General features: G+C 33.5%; 1 protein-coding gene across 2 annotated transcripts in view; it reads right to left on the bottom strand.

Annotated features, from left to right (window-relative positions):
• LOC148944911 (galactokinase-like) overlaps positions 1-17179 on the bottom strand; it is a 106060-nt gene that overhangs the window by 11888 nt on the left and 76993 nt on the right. For both annotated transcript variants that reach the window (XM_089099532.1, XM_089099531.1), the window contains exon 7: positions 10850-11000. In XM_089099532.1, the coding sequence (XP_088955658.1) occupies positions 10850-11000 (151 nt within the window). The remainder of the gene's footprint in view (positions 1-10849; positions 11001-17179) is intronic.

The following is a 17179-nucleotide window of genomic DNA, read 5'->3' as shown; positions in this document are numbered from 1 at the left end:
TTGAAAATTTGCCTGATTTTCAAAAAAAGGGGAAACACCCCCTAAAATTCATAGATTCTAAATAAAAATCACACCGTCAGATTTAGAGTATCAAAAAACCCTAATGTAGACGTTTCAAGCTCATATCTAGAAAAATGTGGAATTTTGTATTTTTTGCCAGAAGAAAGATCACAGATGCTTTTTTATTTATGTCTTTTCTCAGGGGTGATTTTATCATCCCATTGGTCCTAGAACATTGCGAGACGGCTCATTCGGACGGAAATTAAAAGTTCTAGTGCCTTTTTTAGTTACCAAAAAGATTGGTGGGCAACTAGGCCCCCTCCATCGCCCCTCTTTTCCCAAAATCGTCCAATCAAAATTTTGAGATAGTCGTTTTGTTCATCATAGTTGAAAGGCCCAATAACTATTCCTTTTGATATAATATGGCCTCCCCATAGTCCCAAGAGCAAGGTGTTTAAGGTGTAAAATTTGCCCTTACTTTCTCTTCTTCGTCTCAATTTTACGCGTGGTGTTGTTAAGAGTAATTGTCCGGTGTGAATTTTTGCCGAGATTGAATAGTCTCGAGAATGTTTTCATAGGGAGGGGGATTTCTCCGTGGAAGTGGGGCCAGATCTCCTGGCATTATTTAAAAAACGATCAGAAATTAAATATAAAAACCAAGTATTTTTCAACTGAAAGTAAGGGGCAATACTGAAACTTAAAACGAACAAAAATTATTACGAATATGAAGGGGACTGCCCCCTCCTCAACACCTGGCTATTTACGCGAAAGGTTGGATTTTGTCCCAATTCTTCAAAGTTTATTCCTGAAACACAACGGTCGTTTAATTACTATAATAGACGTTTTAAAAGTACTAGAATACTTTAGCGTAAAGAGTTAGGTGTTGAGAAAGGGGGAGCCCCCTTCATATACGTAATAATTTCTGCTCGTTTTAAGTTTTAGTGTTGCTCCTTACTTTCAGTTGAAAAAACTTTTTTATTTAATTGATACAACAGCAATCATTTATTTGAATGAGCCACACAGCAAATCATGTTAGCACCCTAAAAATATGTAGCCCCTTCTCCCTAGTAGCCAATAATTGGGACAAAATTAGGATGGTTTTCCAAAAGAGATTTCTAGTAAATTGAAAAAATATGTAAGCAAATTTCTTAGAAGATGAGAAATTGACCTAGCAAAACTCATTCTATTATCCCTGGGTGTATTTCTGTGAAGAACTCTGCTTAATTATCTATTTAAATGGAGATTCTGATTCAGCTGAACGGGTTTCTCTAAAAAAAATTCCGTTTCTGGAGTCTCTAGTCAAACTGGATGGAATTTTTTTTTTTGTATTTGCACAAAATAATATATATATATATATATATATATATATATATATATATATATATATATATATATATATATATATATATATATATATATATGTGTGTGTGTGTGTGTGTGTGTGTGTATATATATATATATATATATATATATATATATATATATATATATATATATATATATATATATATATATATATATATATATATATATATAATCTATTCCACTTATCTAATATATTCCCTAACACTTTTACGAAAGTTTGCTTATACCATTGCCCAAACTGATCATGCGGTAACTCCTGAGATCCATGCTATGCCCTTTTTTATATAACGGTATGGTGACAGATGTATTCCATTGCTCCGGCCATTGCGGGTTGTTGATAATGGACGAAAATGTTAAAGCGATGATTTGGATGACCTATAATTTAGCCCATTTCTATACTTGCATTGGGATTCCTTGTAAACCAGAAGCTGAACCCTGGTATATATATATATATATATATATATATATATATATATGTGTATATATATATATATATATATATATATATATATATATATATATATATATATATATATATATATATATATATATATATATATATGTTTTGTATCTATGTATGTGTGTCGATGTCTGAATCTAAGAGAGCTATGTGTTGATATAGTATATATGTGTATGAGATATATGTGGAATATATATAGATATATGATGAAAAAATATGATATAATATATATATATATATATATATACCAGAAATTTCAAAGAAAATGCACAGTAAGGCTTTTTGATATGCTGAATCTGATGGTTCAATTTTCATTAATTTTGTATATCAGGTAAATTTTCTCACACTCATGGCTTTTGATTGATAACATTAAACTTGATGAATTCTATATATTTTGAATCAGAATTAAAAGCGACTTCTTGCGATGTATCTATTGTTATAAAAAATTCCGTTTCAGTTTTTTTTCAGAGTTTCAGTTACTTTTGAGCTGAGTCGTTCCTTATTTACATACACTTACAGTTCATTACCACGAACTGTTGGAAAGTGTTTATCCATTTTTTTTTTTTTTAGCTGATTTGCTAGAGGTTTAGTCGAAACTATGCTATTATTTATTGGTTTTCTCATATTTTTTCCTCATTTATCTTTATTTATTCCTCATTTTTCTCATTTGCCCTTATTATACTTTTTCAAGACAAGCTCTCTTAGGATTCAGAGGCTTCGCCTCCCCTCCTTTGGTACATATATATATATACATATATATATATATATATATATATATATATATATGTATATATATATATATATGTATATATATATATATATATGTATATATATATATATATATATATATATATATATATATATATATATATATATATATATATATATATATATATACCAGGGTTCAGCTTCTGGTTTACACGGAATCCCAATGCAAGTATAGAAATGGGCTAAATTATAGGTCATCCAAATCATCGCTTTAACATTTTCGTCAATTATCAATAACCCCCAATGGCCAGAGCAATGGAATACATCTGTCACCATACCGTTATATAAAAAAGGGGATGGCATGAACCTCAGGAATTACCGTATGATCCGTTTTGGCAATGGTGTAAGCAAGCTTTTCGCAAGTGTTGGGGAATAGATTAAATATGTGGAATAGATTATATATATATATATATATATATATATATATATATATATATATATATATATATATATATATATATATATATATATATATATATATATATATATATATATATATATATATATATATATATATATATATATATATATATATATATATATATATATATATATATATATATATATATATATATATATATATATATACTATATATATATATATATATATATATATATATATATATATATATATATATATATATATATATATATATATATATATATATATATATATATATATAATATTTGTGCAAATACAAAAACAAAAATTCCATCCAGTTTGACTAGAGACTCCAGAAACGGAATTTTTTTTTAGAGAAACCCGTTCAGCTGAATCAGAATCTCCATTTAAATAGATAATTAAGCAGAGTTCTTCACAGAAATACACCCATGGATAATAGAATGAGTTTTGCTAGGTCAATTTCTCATCTTCTAAGAAATTTGCTTACATATTATTTCAATTTACTAGAAATCTCTTTTGGAAAACCATCCTAATTTTGTCCCAATTATTGGCTACTAGGGAGAAGGGGCTACATATTTTTAGGGTGCTAACATGATTTGCTGTGTGGCTCATTCAAATAAATGATTGCTGTTGTATCAATTAAATAAAAAAAGTTTTTTCAACTGAAAGTAAGGAGCAACACTAAAACTTAAAACGAGCAGAAATTATTACGTATATGAAGGGGGCTCCCCCTTTCTCAACACCTAACTCTTTACGCTAAAGTATTCTAGTACTTTTAAAACGTCTATTATAGTAATTAAACGACCGTTGTGTTTCAGGAATAAACTTTGAAGAATTGGGACAAAATCCAACCTTTCGCGTAAATAGCCAGGTGTTGAGGAGGGGGCAGTCCCCTTCATATTCGTAATAATTTTTGTTCGTTTTAAGTTTCAGTATTGCCCCTTACTTTCAGTTGAAAAATACTTGGTTTTTATATTTAATTTCTGATCGTTTTTTAAATAATGCCAGGAGATCTGGCCCCACTTCCACGGAGAAATCCCCCTCCTATGAAAACATTCTCGAGACTATTCAATCTCGGCAAAAATTCACACCGGACAATTACTCTTAACAACACCACGCGTAAAATTGAGACGAAGAAGAGAAAGTAAGGGCAAATTTTACACCTTAAACACCTTGCTCTTGGGACTATGGGGAGGCCATATTATATCAAAAGGAATAGTTATTGGGCCTTTCAACTATGATGAACAAAACGACTATCTCAAAATTTTGATTGGACGATTTTGGGAAAAGAGGGGCGATGGAGGGGGCCTAGTTGCCCACCAATCTTTTTGGTAACTAAAAAAAGGCACTAGAACTTTTAATTTCCGTCCGAATGAGCCGTCTCGCAATGTTCTAGGACCAATGGGATGATAAAATCACCCCTGAGAAAAGACATAAATAAAAAAGCATCTGTGATCTTTCTTCTGGCAAAAAATACAAAATTCCACATTTTTCTAGATATGAGCTTGAAACGTCTACATTAGGGTTTTCTGATACTCTAAATCTGACGGTGTGATTTTTATTTAGAATCTATGAATTTTAGGGGGTGTTTCCCCTTTTTTTGAAAATCAGGCAAATTTTCTCAGGTTCTTAGCCTTTGATGGGTAAAAATAAACTTAATGAAATTTATTTATTTGAAATCAGTATAATAATCCAATTCTTCTGATGTATCTATGGGTATCAAAATTCCCTTTTTTAGAATTTCGGTTGGTATTGAGCCAGGTCGCTCCTTACTTACAGTTCGAAAATGGAAGCCGTTCTTTTGTTTTTCGGATTCTGCTTAAATTATTAGAATTGTTGGAGTCTGGATATGTTATATTTCGTGTTTGTTTTTGGATATAATTTTATTTTGCCATATCTTGAGAATCTACTACTACCACTAACAACTCACCACAGCACCAAGCCGCCTGAGGCCAACACAGCTACACACGCTCCTCCTCCGTCCCAATCTATTCAAAGCCTCCCTTTTTACACCCTCCCAGTATGTTCCTTGTTTCCTTTAAATCTTTCTTTATTACGGTCTCCCAACCCAGACGAGGACGACATGCTTTCCGTTTAGCCCTAGTCGGTTTCCCGAAAAGGACAATCTTCGGCAATCTGTCATCCTTCATCCGTACAACGTGCCCTAGCCACCTCAACCTTTCTTTCCTTATAGCCCTAGAACGCGAGATTGAACCACATTTTTCGCACAGCCTACTGTTTGAAATACAGTCAGTCAGCCGAGTACCCAGAACAATCCGTAAGCAATTTTTTTGAAAAAACATTAGCAAATCTTCACCCGCTTTTTGGAGCCCCCATGCTTATGAGCCATATTTTACCGCTGTCATCACTGCAGCTTCTAATATTCTAATCTTAGTTTGCAGACTTATCTTCATATTCTTTTAAACTTTTTTACCTATGAAAAAATACCCTGAGCTTTTACGATATTTGATCACTGTCATCACTGTAGCCTCTAATATTCTAATCTTTGCTTGCAGACTGATCTTCCTATTCTTCCAAACTTTTTTAACTATGAAAAAACACCCTGAGCCTTGACTATTCTACTTTTAACCTCTTCACTGCTCACACCGTCCTTACTAATAATACTACCAAGGTAAGTGAAGCTGCCCACCTGATCAATCTTTTCGTTACCCAACGTCACCTTTTCATCTTCAATTATGCTTAGCCTTCGTGACTTTGTCTTCTTAACATTAATTTTCAAACCTATTCTAGCACACTGAACTCGCAAAGCCTTTAAAATTTCATTCATTTTGCTCACTCTTTCATCTAGGATGCCTAAATTATCAGCACAATCTAAGTCCAAGAGAGTTTTTCCTCTCCATTTGATTTCGTGGTCTCCCATTGCCTTTCCTGTGCTCCTTAAGACAAAGTCCATCAGAATGATCCATATAAATGGGGATAGAACACAACCCTACTTAACTCCTGACTTAAAAGAAAACCCGCTGCTAAAGTCATTTCCTACCTAGACCACAGCAGTGTTATTCTTGTACATAACACTAATCACTTTAATGTATTTGTCTAGTATACCATACAAGGACAAGAACTTTGCTAAAGCTCTTCTATAAGGGGAATCGAACGCTTTCTCATAATCTTAAAAACTGAGGATCAAAGGTGTTTGACAACTAAGGCACTTCTCAGTTATTAACCTAAGAGTGAAAATTTGGTCGACATGTCCTCTATCTTTTCTAAAACTGCACTGTTCTTCTCTTAAAACTTTGTCAAAAGCATCTCTCAGTCTAACAAACATCATATTACTAAGTAATTTGCTACCTACAGAGACCAAACTAACGCCACGATAGTTACGACACTCACTTTTCTCTTAACACCTTTCTTATACAGTGGTTTAATTAAGGTTTTCCTAAAATCATTAGGTATTTCCCCTTTATAAAAAATTATATTCATAATCTTCAGTAGCATATTTCTAACCTCAGAGCCACCATATTTAGGAAACTCATTTACCACACTATCAGCACCTGGAGCCTTATTATTTTTTAAATCCTTTTAGTACTGTCGCTAATTCTCCCTCACAAAACGAATCAAGGTATCATAAACCTTTTCATTTTCCTTTATATCTTTTCCTGCAACTGTATCTCGGCTTTGCAAATTCTCAAAATATTATGCCCATCTCTCTTTAATTCTTTCCTTATCACTAATTGGGGCCCCGTTCCTTTATTTAACTGGGACAATTCCGGATTGACTACTCTCTCTCAATTTATTAACATTCCAGTTCAATATTTAACTATTATGCCATCTAGCTGCGTCTTCCAGATCCTCGGAAATTTTATCCATTGCCTCCACTTAACACCTCCTTAGTTCATATTTTAATACTTTCTCCACTTTCTTTACATTCCTTTTGTTTTCATATGATCTATCACTCAGATAACTCTTATACAAACCCCATCTCCTCTCTACTAAGCATAAAGTTCTTTTTACTAATAGTCCTAGCTACAGTCGTAACTTTCTTCCCTAAGACACCATCAGCAACTTCACAAAATATTTTTCTAAAAATATTCCAACCATTTTCCACATTGTCAAATTTTAAACTCTCAAGTTTAGTGTTCAACTGTTCCTGGAATCCCAATTGGAATAACTGATCATTCGGCGACTTTAATTGATAATTTTTTGTGCCTGGAAGTTTGATTTCTAAAAGCATTTGTGATGTAGTGACTGCACCGGGATCTGATCTCCCTGTAATTTGTTCATTCAAGTCTTAGAGTGAAGAGAAGTCTGGGAGTCAACAAAAAAATGAAAATGAGGCAACTTAAGTTGGCAAATTTGAGAAGATTTCAGGAGGCTATTAGTTGTATATCATGGGATGCAGTCTTAGAAGAAACGGAAGATGTCTCAGTTGCTTTCGATAAATTTTTAAATGTGCTTTTACCGGTGTATGATTCCTGCTCCCCGATAAAATTGTGAAGAAAAGGAAAAAAGAGACTAGAAAACCATGGAATAATGCTGCCATAATTGTAAATACTGAAGAAAGAAATAAGCTTTACCGTTTGTATCTCAAATCTAATACACAAGAAGACTTGGAAAGATTCAGGCGAGCAAAGAATTTGGTGAATTCTCTGAGGAGACCCGCTGTCAGAAATTATTATTTTGAAACGTTTAGTGAAGATGCTGGTGATACAAAAAGTACTTGGCAAATTATAAATAACGAATTGAAGGGTGAACGTAAAAATTGATGATATTTTAGTGAATGGAAAACAAGTGATTGAACCGAAGCATATTGCTGATGAGTTTTGTAAATATTTTCCACAGATTGGGACTTTAATTAAAAGTGATATTGCTCAGTCTAGTGATAAGAGCGTGAGTGAAGGCTTCATTGATGAAAGAGGGTCTGGTTATCGAGCAGTCTGGAAATGCAATGGTTATCGAGTCCTGTACTATGCTGTAACTTGAAAAGGTTATTAAGACAATTAAGTCGAATTCTGCAGGGATAGATGGCTTAAGTCAGAAAGCCTTAAAAGCAGTTGCATGCTATTTATTACCATCTATTTTATTTTTGATTAATCTTTCAGTGGAGAATGGCCATTTTCCAGATTCTCAAAATCAGGCAAGAGTCATACCGCTGCACAATAGTGGAAATAAGCAAGAGATGACTAATTGGAGACCAATATCAATCCTACCTTTATTTTCAAAGATTTTTGAGAAAACTTTGAATGGGCGACTATATAGATATCTTGAGTCCTTAAGATCACTATGCAATACTCAGTTTGGATTTAGAAAGGGCCACTCAATGAGTCATACGTTGCATCAATTGATTGATAATATCAACATTACATTTGGAAGTGAAAAAAGTTCCGTTAACAATTTTTATTGATTTAAAAAAGGCTTTCGATACGGTTGATTTTGAATTATTGCTGCGTATACTTGGTGATTTGAGAATCAGGGTTAACTGTCTTCAGTGGTTTAGATCTTATTAGCATGGAAGATCAATACGGGTTGCGATTGATAATGCTACAAGCACTGAATCACAAGTAAATTGTGGAGTTCCTCAAGGATCTGTTCTGGGACTGCTTTTATTTCTAGTATCTCTTGATATGTTAAGATTTTATCATCCTGGTGCAGTTCTTACAGCATTTGCAGATGACACAGCAATAACAACTGCAGAGGCGAACCTTCTAGATCTCGTAGTTCGCGCAAATGATGCCCTGCAGTATCTGAAGACATTTACTAGTCTCAGTTTTTTAAGTGTTAATATTAGTGAAACTAATTATATTATTTTTAACCGTGCCGGTGTTGTGAGAAGTTCTTTGGACCGTATTTGACTTGGTGGTACTATTATTAATCAAGTTTTGTAAATGAGGTATTTGGGGTTTTTTGTTGATTGTTATTTAAATTGGAAGAAACACAGTGAAATTTTATCGTCCAAGGAAGCAAGAGGCCTATGTTTACTTCGTCGTTTTCATAATTTTTCCCTGTTTCAGTTTTAAAGATTATTTATAGTATAATTATCCAACCTTATATTGCATATTGGTGTCCTCTTTGGGCAAGCAATTTTTATGCTAATGATAGAAAAATCCAGACGATTCAGAATAAAGCAATTCGTCTTTTAGTGGAATGTGTTAATTTTAGTGATACAAATATTTGTTATTCCCATTTTTAAATTTTGAATGTCGGTCACTAATGGAATCACCAGCTATTAACACTGGTATACCAATGTTTAAATGGTGTTTCGCCAGCTTGTTTTGTGGACATTTTTTCTACTAATTCTGACTATCATTCTTATCATGCTAAGAATACGGATAAGCTAGTATATGAGAACAAAAAAAAATAGTGAGATCAGTTCATGTGTCCCGTCACGTAACTGTAACCCTCTGGAATAACCTCCCGGAAAGCATTACGGGCTCTGAATCAGTTTCTTCATTTAAATCAAAGCTTAAAAAGTTCTTACTTAATCTAGATACAGGATGAGAGCAGGTCCCTTGTGAGGGTTTAGTTTTTTTCTTTCTCTTTCTTCTCTTTTCTTTTTTCTTCTTATTATTTTTCTTCTTTTTTTAGTGTATCTAATTAATTAATTAATTAATTGAGTCACTACACACAGGCTATTTGACCTTCTGGTAGTGGCTATGTGTGTTTAATTTGATTTGTTGTTTTGTGAATTGATCAATAAAGGAATCTCATCATCTCTTCTCCAACTTCATACGACCATCCGTTCTATATGAAGACCACTTTTTGGCTCTATAACTGATAAAACTGAAAGGAAGGAGTGACAATTGAAGTTAAAACGAAAAAAAAAATTTTTTTTTTTGGGGGGGGGGGGACTGCCCCATCCTCAACCCTCTTTACGCTAAAGTCTTAAAGTTCTTTCAAAATAATTTTCATTCAAATTCAACGTCCTTTGTGATTGAACAGTCTTTTATAAAGAATTATAGAAAAAGTCAGACTTTAGCGCAAAGAGCAGGAATGGAGAAAGGGATACTCCTCATGTAAGGAATAATTTCCGTTCGTTTTAAGTTTTATGGTTTCTCCTCACTTTCAGCAGAAAAAAAACACCTTTTCATATCATGCCAGAAAATCCCCTTCCCTCGCCCCCATGTAAAATTTCCCCTAGAGAATTATCCCTGGAGACTTTCCTTCCCTCCAAAAATTCTCTCCGATGAGAATCAACCATCACAAAATCCCCCCCCCCGAAAAAGATCATGAGTTTCCCAATAGAAAACACTATATGTAAAAAATGGGCAAGTTACATAACTTACAGCCATTTTCCCATGGAGTACGGAAAGCTCTGTCATCACCAATGGCGTAGTTATTGGCATTAAAACTATGCTAAAAAAATGGCTAGCTAAGAATTTTGTTTGAATGTCTTGGGGAAAAAGTTACATGGGAGGGGGAATAGTTGCCATTTAATCTTTTGGTCGAACAGTTTGTGGTAACGAACTGTAAGTAAGGAGCGACCCGGCTCAATAGTAACTGGAACTCTAAAAAACGGAATATAATTATGTATTTTTACTTTATTTTGACCCTTAATTTTAACTATAAATTTACTATAATTTTGACTGAAAATTCGACTATAATTATGACTTTATTTTTAATTTTTACTATAAATTCTGACTTTTCTTAGAATTTCCGTTTTTTAAGAGTCGTTTTCTTTTAGCCCGACTCACTCCTCACTTTGAGTTCGTTACCACGAATCATTTGAGAGTTTAGATGGAATTCTCTTTTAGTATCGCTTAACTCAGTAGTTTTTTGGTAGGGTAGCTTCGGAGAATAGTTAAGAAAGCAATATATTAAGTAAATGTGTAAAATGGGTTACAATTAAGTATGTAGCTTAATACCTAGTTCAACATAATAAAATAGACACAACTCACCTTAAGGAATTGTGGCTTTCTATCATGAGCTTTCCAAACATTTCATAATCCTTGCATTTAAGCAATTCAGCACCTCTTCTTGATCTTTCAATTTCCAAAATTACATGGCACGCCCTATTAGCCTCTTCAGTGCTTAGTTTTGCCCGAACTCCTAGAAAAATATTGAAGTATGTTCTCGTAAATATGCTTTTCAAAGACACCGTTTGAGGGGCATATTCCAACATAATGTAGAGAAATGGCAGCTAGAACCAAAGAAGGTAGATGACTGTGTTTAGGATTCAGCCTGAAAGAGAGTTTGGTCCCAAAAAAGAATAGTCGATGATGTACTTGTATGATATACGTCCTACCTAATATTCATCTAATATGTTTCTCTGACGCTCAATCCTAATGAAATATACCAAAGTAGGATAAAAATATAATACTTTAGAAACAAATTTGGGGTATATATTTGCATATTAGGGGGGTGGGGGTAAAGTATAGCATGTCTGCATGCCTAATGTGTTGGGTACAATTATTCTGCATATTATGTAGTAAGAATTGTTTTCTAACTTCAAACTGTCCAAATACTTAACCCTCACACCCCTAATGTGGAGATATACAGCCTAAATTATAGATTTCCCATCTATTCTGTCACTTTTCTTTACCTTGTTTCACGCTAAGCTGAAAGAAACTAACGAAAAAAAAACAGTTTCTATATGTGTCAATTAATGAACAACTTGAGCGGTAGGGTGTTTATCATACAAATACCTATTTTTTCATATTTATCATATGTAATTGTAGTTATTTTTGCTAAGACTTGACGTGTTATGAATCCAGAATTTATTTTAGTTTTTGACAAAAAAAAATCTGAGTCACCTAAACACCGAATCAGCCTACACCTATAATTTCCGTTTAATCACCCTTGCATTTTGTTTTGTAGTTCAATATGATTGGGAATTTTCTTCTCAATCCTTCACCTTGTTCGAGTTATACAAAATATTGTTATTTTGATATTGTTGTAGGTTAAGTTGAACATGCTTCCAGTGACTGCTCTCTGTGATTTTTTACTGGCGTTCTGATGTTGTTTGGGGTTTGACGCGTTCTACCAATAGGTCATATGCATTACGTTCTCATGTATAATTGCGTCAAATGTAAGTCTGCTTATTTTCTAGGTGTGTTAACGCATGTTAATGGGGGGTAAAATCCCATGTTATAAGGTCGATGAATAAAAATTACGTTAGCCTTTTGGTTAAGTCTATGTCGTGGTTTTCTATAGTTTTTTTAGGTCTTAAGCTATGGAATTAGTTAGGTGGGGAAATTTAAAGCAGTTGTAACGTAAGCGAATTTAAAAGGCTGTTGAAAATGATTGTTTTCTAATACCAGCAAGTTTTCGGTCAAAGATAACAAATTTCTTTTACAAGTAGCAATTTTCTGTTCACGCTAACAAGTTTTCTGCTAGAAGTAGCAAGTTTTTCTTAAAACTAACAATTTTTTCTTAGAAGTAACAAGTTTGTTTTCCCTTAATACTAACAGTCTTATTAAACACTAACAAATTTTTCTAAGAAGTAACAACTTTTTCCTCAATACTAAAAAATTTGATATTTAATGCTAAAAAAAATTTCTTAGACATAACAGCTTTTTCCTTAATACAAAGAATGTTCTACCTAATATTAACAAATTTTTCATGGAAGTAAAAGGTTTTTCTTCACAATAAGAAATTTTTTCTAATAGAAACAAGCTCTCCGTTAAAGACAACATATTTCCCTTAGAAGTCATGATTTTCTGTTTGCGCTAACAAGTTTTCAGTTAGAAGTAGCAAGTTTTTTTTTACACCAATAAATTTTTTCTTAGAAGTAACAAGTTTTTCCTAAAAACTAACAGAGTTTATTTAGTTCTTAGAAAAATTTGTTAGTGTTTAATAAGACTGTTAGTATTAAGGGAAAAAAACTTGTTACTTCTAAGAAAAAATTTTTAGTTTTAAGAAAAACTAGCTAATTCTAACAGAAAACTTGTTAGCATGTTGGTATTAAGGAGAAAGCTGTTACTTCTAAGAAAAAATTCTTAGTATTAAGTAAAACTTTGTTAGTATTAAGGAAAAACTTGTTACTTCTAAGAAAATGTGTTAGTGTTAAGAAAAACTTGCTACTTCTAATAGAAAACAAGTTTGAGTAAACGGAAAATTGATACTTCTAAGAGAAGTGTGTTATCTTTGACGGAAAACTGGCTGCTATTAGAAAAAATTCTAAGAAGCAATTGGTTAGTATCAAGTAGAAATTGGTAATCATCGATTAAGAAGTTTCCACTTATTAGACACAGATTTGTAAGTATTAAGAAAAAATTTCAATCTCTAGGAGACAACTTGTTGAAACAAACGAAAAACTGCTACTTCCTAGAGAACGTTGTTACTTTGACGGAATACTTGCAGCTATTATAAAAAATTACTTACCATTAAGAAAAACCTGTTACTTCCAAGAGAAATTTGATAGTATTAAGTAAAACTTTTTTAGTATTAAGGAACAAGTTGTTACTTATAAGAAAAAAAATTGTTAGTATAAAGGAAAACTATATTAGTGTTAGGGAGAAACTTGTTACTTCTAAGAAAAAAATGAAAAATTGTTAATTCTAACAGAAAACTTCTTAGCATGAACAGAAAATTGCTACATATAAAATAAATTTGTTATCTTTGACGGAAAACGTGCTGCTGTTAGAAAAAATTTGTTACTATTAAGAAAAAACCTGTTACTTCCAAGAGAAATTTGATCGTATTAAGTAAAAATTTGTTAGTATTAAGGAATCAAGTTGTTACTTCTAAGAAAAAGTTTGTTAGTGTTAAGAAAAAATTGCTAGTTCTGATAGAAAACTTGCTAGTATAAACAGAAAATTGTTACATAAAAGAGAAATTTGTTATCTTTGACGTAAAAACTCAAGGCCGTATCCAGGGGGGGGGGGGTTACCCGGTTTGACCCCCCCCCCCGGAATTTTTGACCGAGTCGAAAATAAGTCGAAAATTAGTAAAATCTAGGTAAAAATCAGTATAATTAGTCGAAAAATGAGTCAAAAATTAGTACCCCCCCCCCCGAAAAAGTCAAAAATTAGTAACCCCCCCCCCCGAAAAGAAAATCCTGGATACGGCCTTGGAAAAACTTGCTGCTATTAGAAAAAAATTTCTTACTATTAAGAAAAAGCTGTTACTTCCAAGAGAAATTTGATGGTATTAAACAAAACTTTGTTAGTTTTAAGGAAAAAGTTGTTACTTCCAAGAAAATTTTGATAGCACTAAGTAGAAGCTTTGTTAGTATTAAGGAAAATGCTGTTAATTCTAAGAAAATATTTGTTAGTGTTAAGAAAAACTTGCTACTCAAAAAAAAATGTTAGCATTAACAGATAATTGTTAATTCTAAAAGAAATTTGTTATCTTTGACGAAAAACTTGCTGCTATTAGAAAAAAGTGTGTTACTATTAGGAAAAATCCTGTTACTTCAAAGATAAGTTTCATAATATTGAGTAAAACTTTTGTTCGTTTTAAGAGAAAACTTGTTGCTTCTAAGGAAATCAAATCCCATTGTTCAAAAAACTATATAGTGTTTAATTTAGATTCTTAAGCTTATTTTTGGAGTGAAAATTTTGAAAACATCCTAGGGGTGATAATGAGGTGTGTCACATGAATGGCTGGCGTGTAATGGCCTGGTGGTTTGGGAGTGTTTTGAAGATTATCATAATGGGCTTGCCTCGTCACAAACTTGAATCATTGGGTTGAATTTATAGTTTTTAACAAGAAATGTCTGAAAAGTGTCTTAGAAATAGTGATGTGATGTCAGAGGGATGCTGCAAAGTAGTAATACTGTAACACAGTATCGAGAATTGCTTGAAGTGTCACGTTCTGCTAATGAAATGCATGACAGGCATGTAATGCCATGGTGGTGTGGAGTGTTTTGGAGGTTATTATGAAAGGCTAGGTTTGCGAAATAAACAACATAAATTAATGAATTGAAGCGTAATTTTTGACAAGAAATGTCTGTAAAATGACTGAAAAGACGACGCTTAAAATGTTGGTGACGTGTGTTGCAAGGTGCCATGGAGCAGTAAGAGTGTGGTACTGTGGCCTGAATTGCTTGGAGTATCACATTTAGGTAGTAAAATGCCGAGTCCGGTGTTTTATGCTACGTAGATAGTAGGGAAGGGGGCAGGCGTGTAATGTCACGGTGGCGGGGTGTCTTTCGTAGGTTATTATGAAAGTCAAGGCTGGCGAATAACTCGAATCAATGGATTGAAAGCATAATATTTGACAAGAAATGTCTGAAAAATGTTTTAGGAATAATAATGGTATGTCAGAGGGTGAAGCAGAGCAGTAATAGTGTGGCACAGGGCTGGGAATCGTTGGAAAACAATAGCAACAGAAAATATATCCATGGAAGATGTTCAAACGCTAGAAGACGCTTAAAATGAGGATGACGTGTGTCGTAAGTTGCCGCAGTGCTGTAAGAATGTGGTTCTGTGGCGTGAATTGCTTGGAATATTACGTTCCGGTAATGAAATTCCAAGTTCTGTTGTTCAATGTCACACGTATGGTAGGGGGCAGCCGTGTAATGTTGCTGTGGCTCGCGAAAACTCGAATCAATGGATTGAAAGCATGATTTTAACAAGAAATGTCCGAAAATTTTTTTCGGATGTCATGGTGGTGTCATGGTGGTGTGAAATATTCATAGTCTTGGCTCATAAAACTTTGTATTTTCATTAAGGGCCCTCGGAAATACCGAGAAGAAAGGCTTTTTTAACTAGATTTGTAGTTTATAACCGATTTCAAGTCTAATTCCTGGTACTTTGTTTGTTTGTTGTGTTTTTTACCTGCTTTTTCATTGTTTTAATATTGTTTCCAATTTGTTTTTATCTATAAAAATTTTATTTACAATAAGCTTAATCCCGTAGACATATTGTTTAGGATACGCCTATTTTACCTAGGTGTTTACACATCTTAAGCACCCCTTCTTTCTTTTATTGCTAAAAATATATTGAGAACAATAATATATGAAAATATAAGTTTTCCATTTTTATGCCAATTGTCGCAGGTGCAAGAAATATGACATTCTAGCGTGTGTGAAAAATTGGAAATTTCCTTGCGTGTTATAGGCTATTTTTAGAATCTAGTTCTCAATACAGAATTCTTGATATAGCTTGTTGGTCCTGATGCTTGAGGCGCTGTTCCATTGCAAGGGAATTGATCTTTCGAATCCTAGCAAGGACAAAGAACTAAAGAAAAAAGACTTTGAACATTTCGAGGGAAAATAAAATCCCAAAAAAGTATTATGTGACAGTGATGTGTCTTCCGTCATTAAATAAGATACGCACCGTCCTTACATAAAGTGTGTGCCGCCATTAAGTTAAAAGAAATAAGAAATGCCTTGAACGTTTCGAAGAAAAATAGAATGTCAAAAAAATATTATGTGACAGTGATGTGTAAGCTATCATTACGTAAGGCCCACTGCCATTACGTAAGGTGTGCGCCGTCATTACGCAAGGTGTGCGCCGTCATTAAGTTATTTCCAAATTGTCATTACGTGAGATATATAATGACAATGCGTAAGATATGCACCGTCGTTACGTTACAAACGGGGATTCCCCATGGGTCCTGACGCTAGGTTACAAAAAACTACGTCATCCATATTACACCTGTAAACAAGGGCTGTCATGGGAATCTTGCCAGCTGACTGGATTGCCCAGGTGCGAGGGACTGGGAGCTCCACTTATAGGCTCCCTACCTGACCCTTTGAATCCTATGTTAATTTCCCTAACTGAACGTTTAAAGTACGAAGGTGTGTCGTGGGAATCTTGCTAGCCGACCGGTAGAAAAAGGTACCACATTGCCTAGGTGCAAAGGACCAGGAGCTCCATTCATACAACCCCTATATGACAATTTAAAAGCCCATGCTATTCCCCTATCTGACCATTGAAAGTGCGAGGGTGTTTCGTGGAAATCTTGCCAGCCAACCGGTAGAAACAGGTGACCGCATTGGCCAGGTGCGATAGACTAGGAGCTCCATTTATGCACCCATCTGACCATTTAAAACTGGACCCCTCTCATTCTGATCACCCCTGTAAAAAAAATACAAAAAAAAAATAATAATAATCCATCATATTCCTGATATTGTAGATAGGAGCTTGAACCCTCTATGGGGTTTTCTATTTTTTTCAATCTTTTTTTCTGTTTTTTTCTTTCTGCAAATTTTCTCAGGTGCGTAGCTTTTTGATGGGCAACGCGAAACTTAGCGATTTTTTTTTTTTAATCAGCATAAAAAGTGAATTCTTTTGATGCATTAATAGTTATCTAAATTCCTTTTTTGGGGCGTGGGGGCT

This window comes from Artemia sp. Qi Xiang Cuo, chromosome 13 (genome assembly GCF_049724085.1).
Source record: "Artemia sp. Qi Xiang Cuo chromosome 13, ASM4972408v1, whole genome shotgun sequence".
Classification (NCBI taxonomy): Eukaryota; Metazoa; Arthropoda; class Branchiopoda; order Anostraca; family Artemiidae; genus Artemia; species Artemia sp. Qi Xiang Cuo.
The sequence above is the reverse complement of the archived record's forward strand: the minus strand, read 5'-3'. Positions and strand labels throughout refer to the sequence as shown.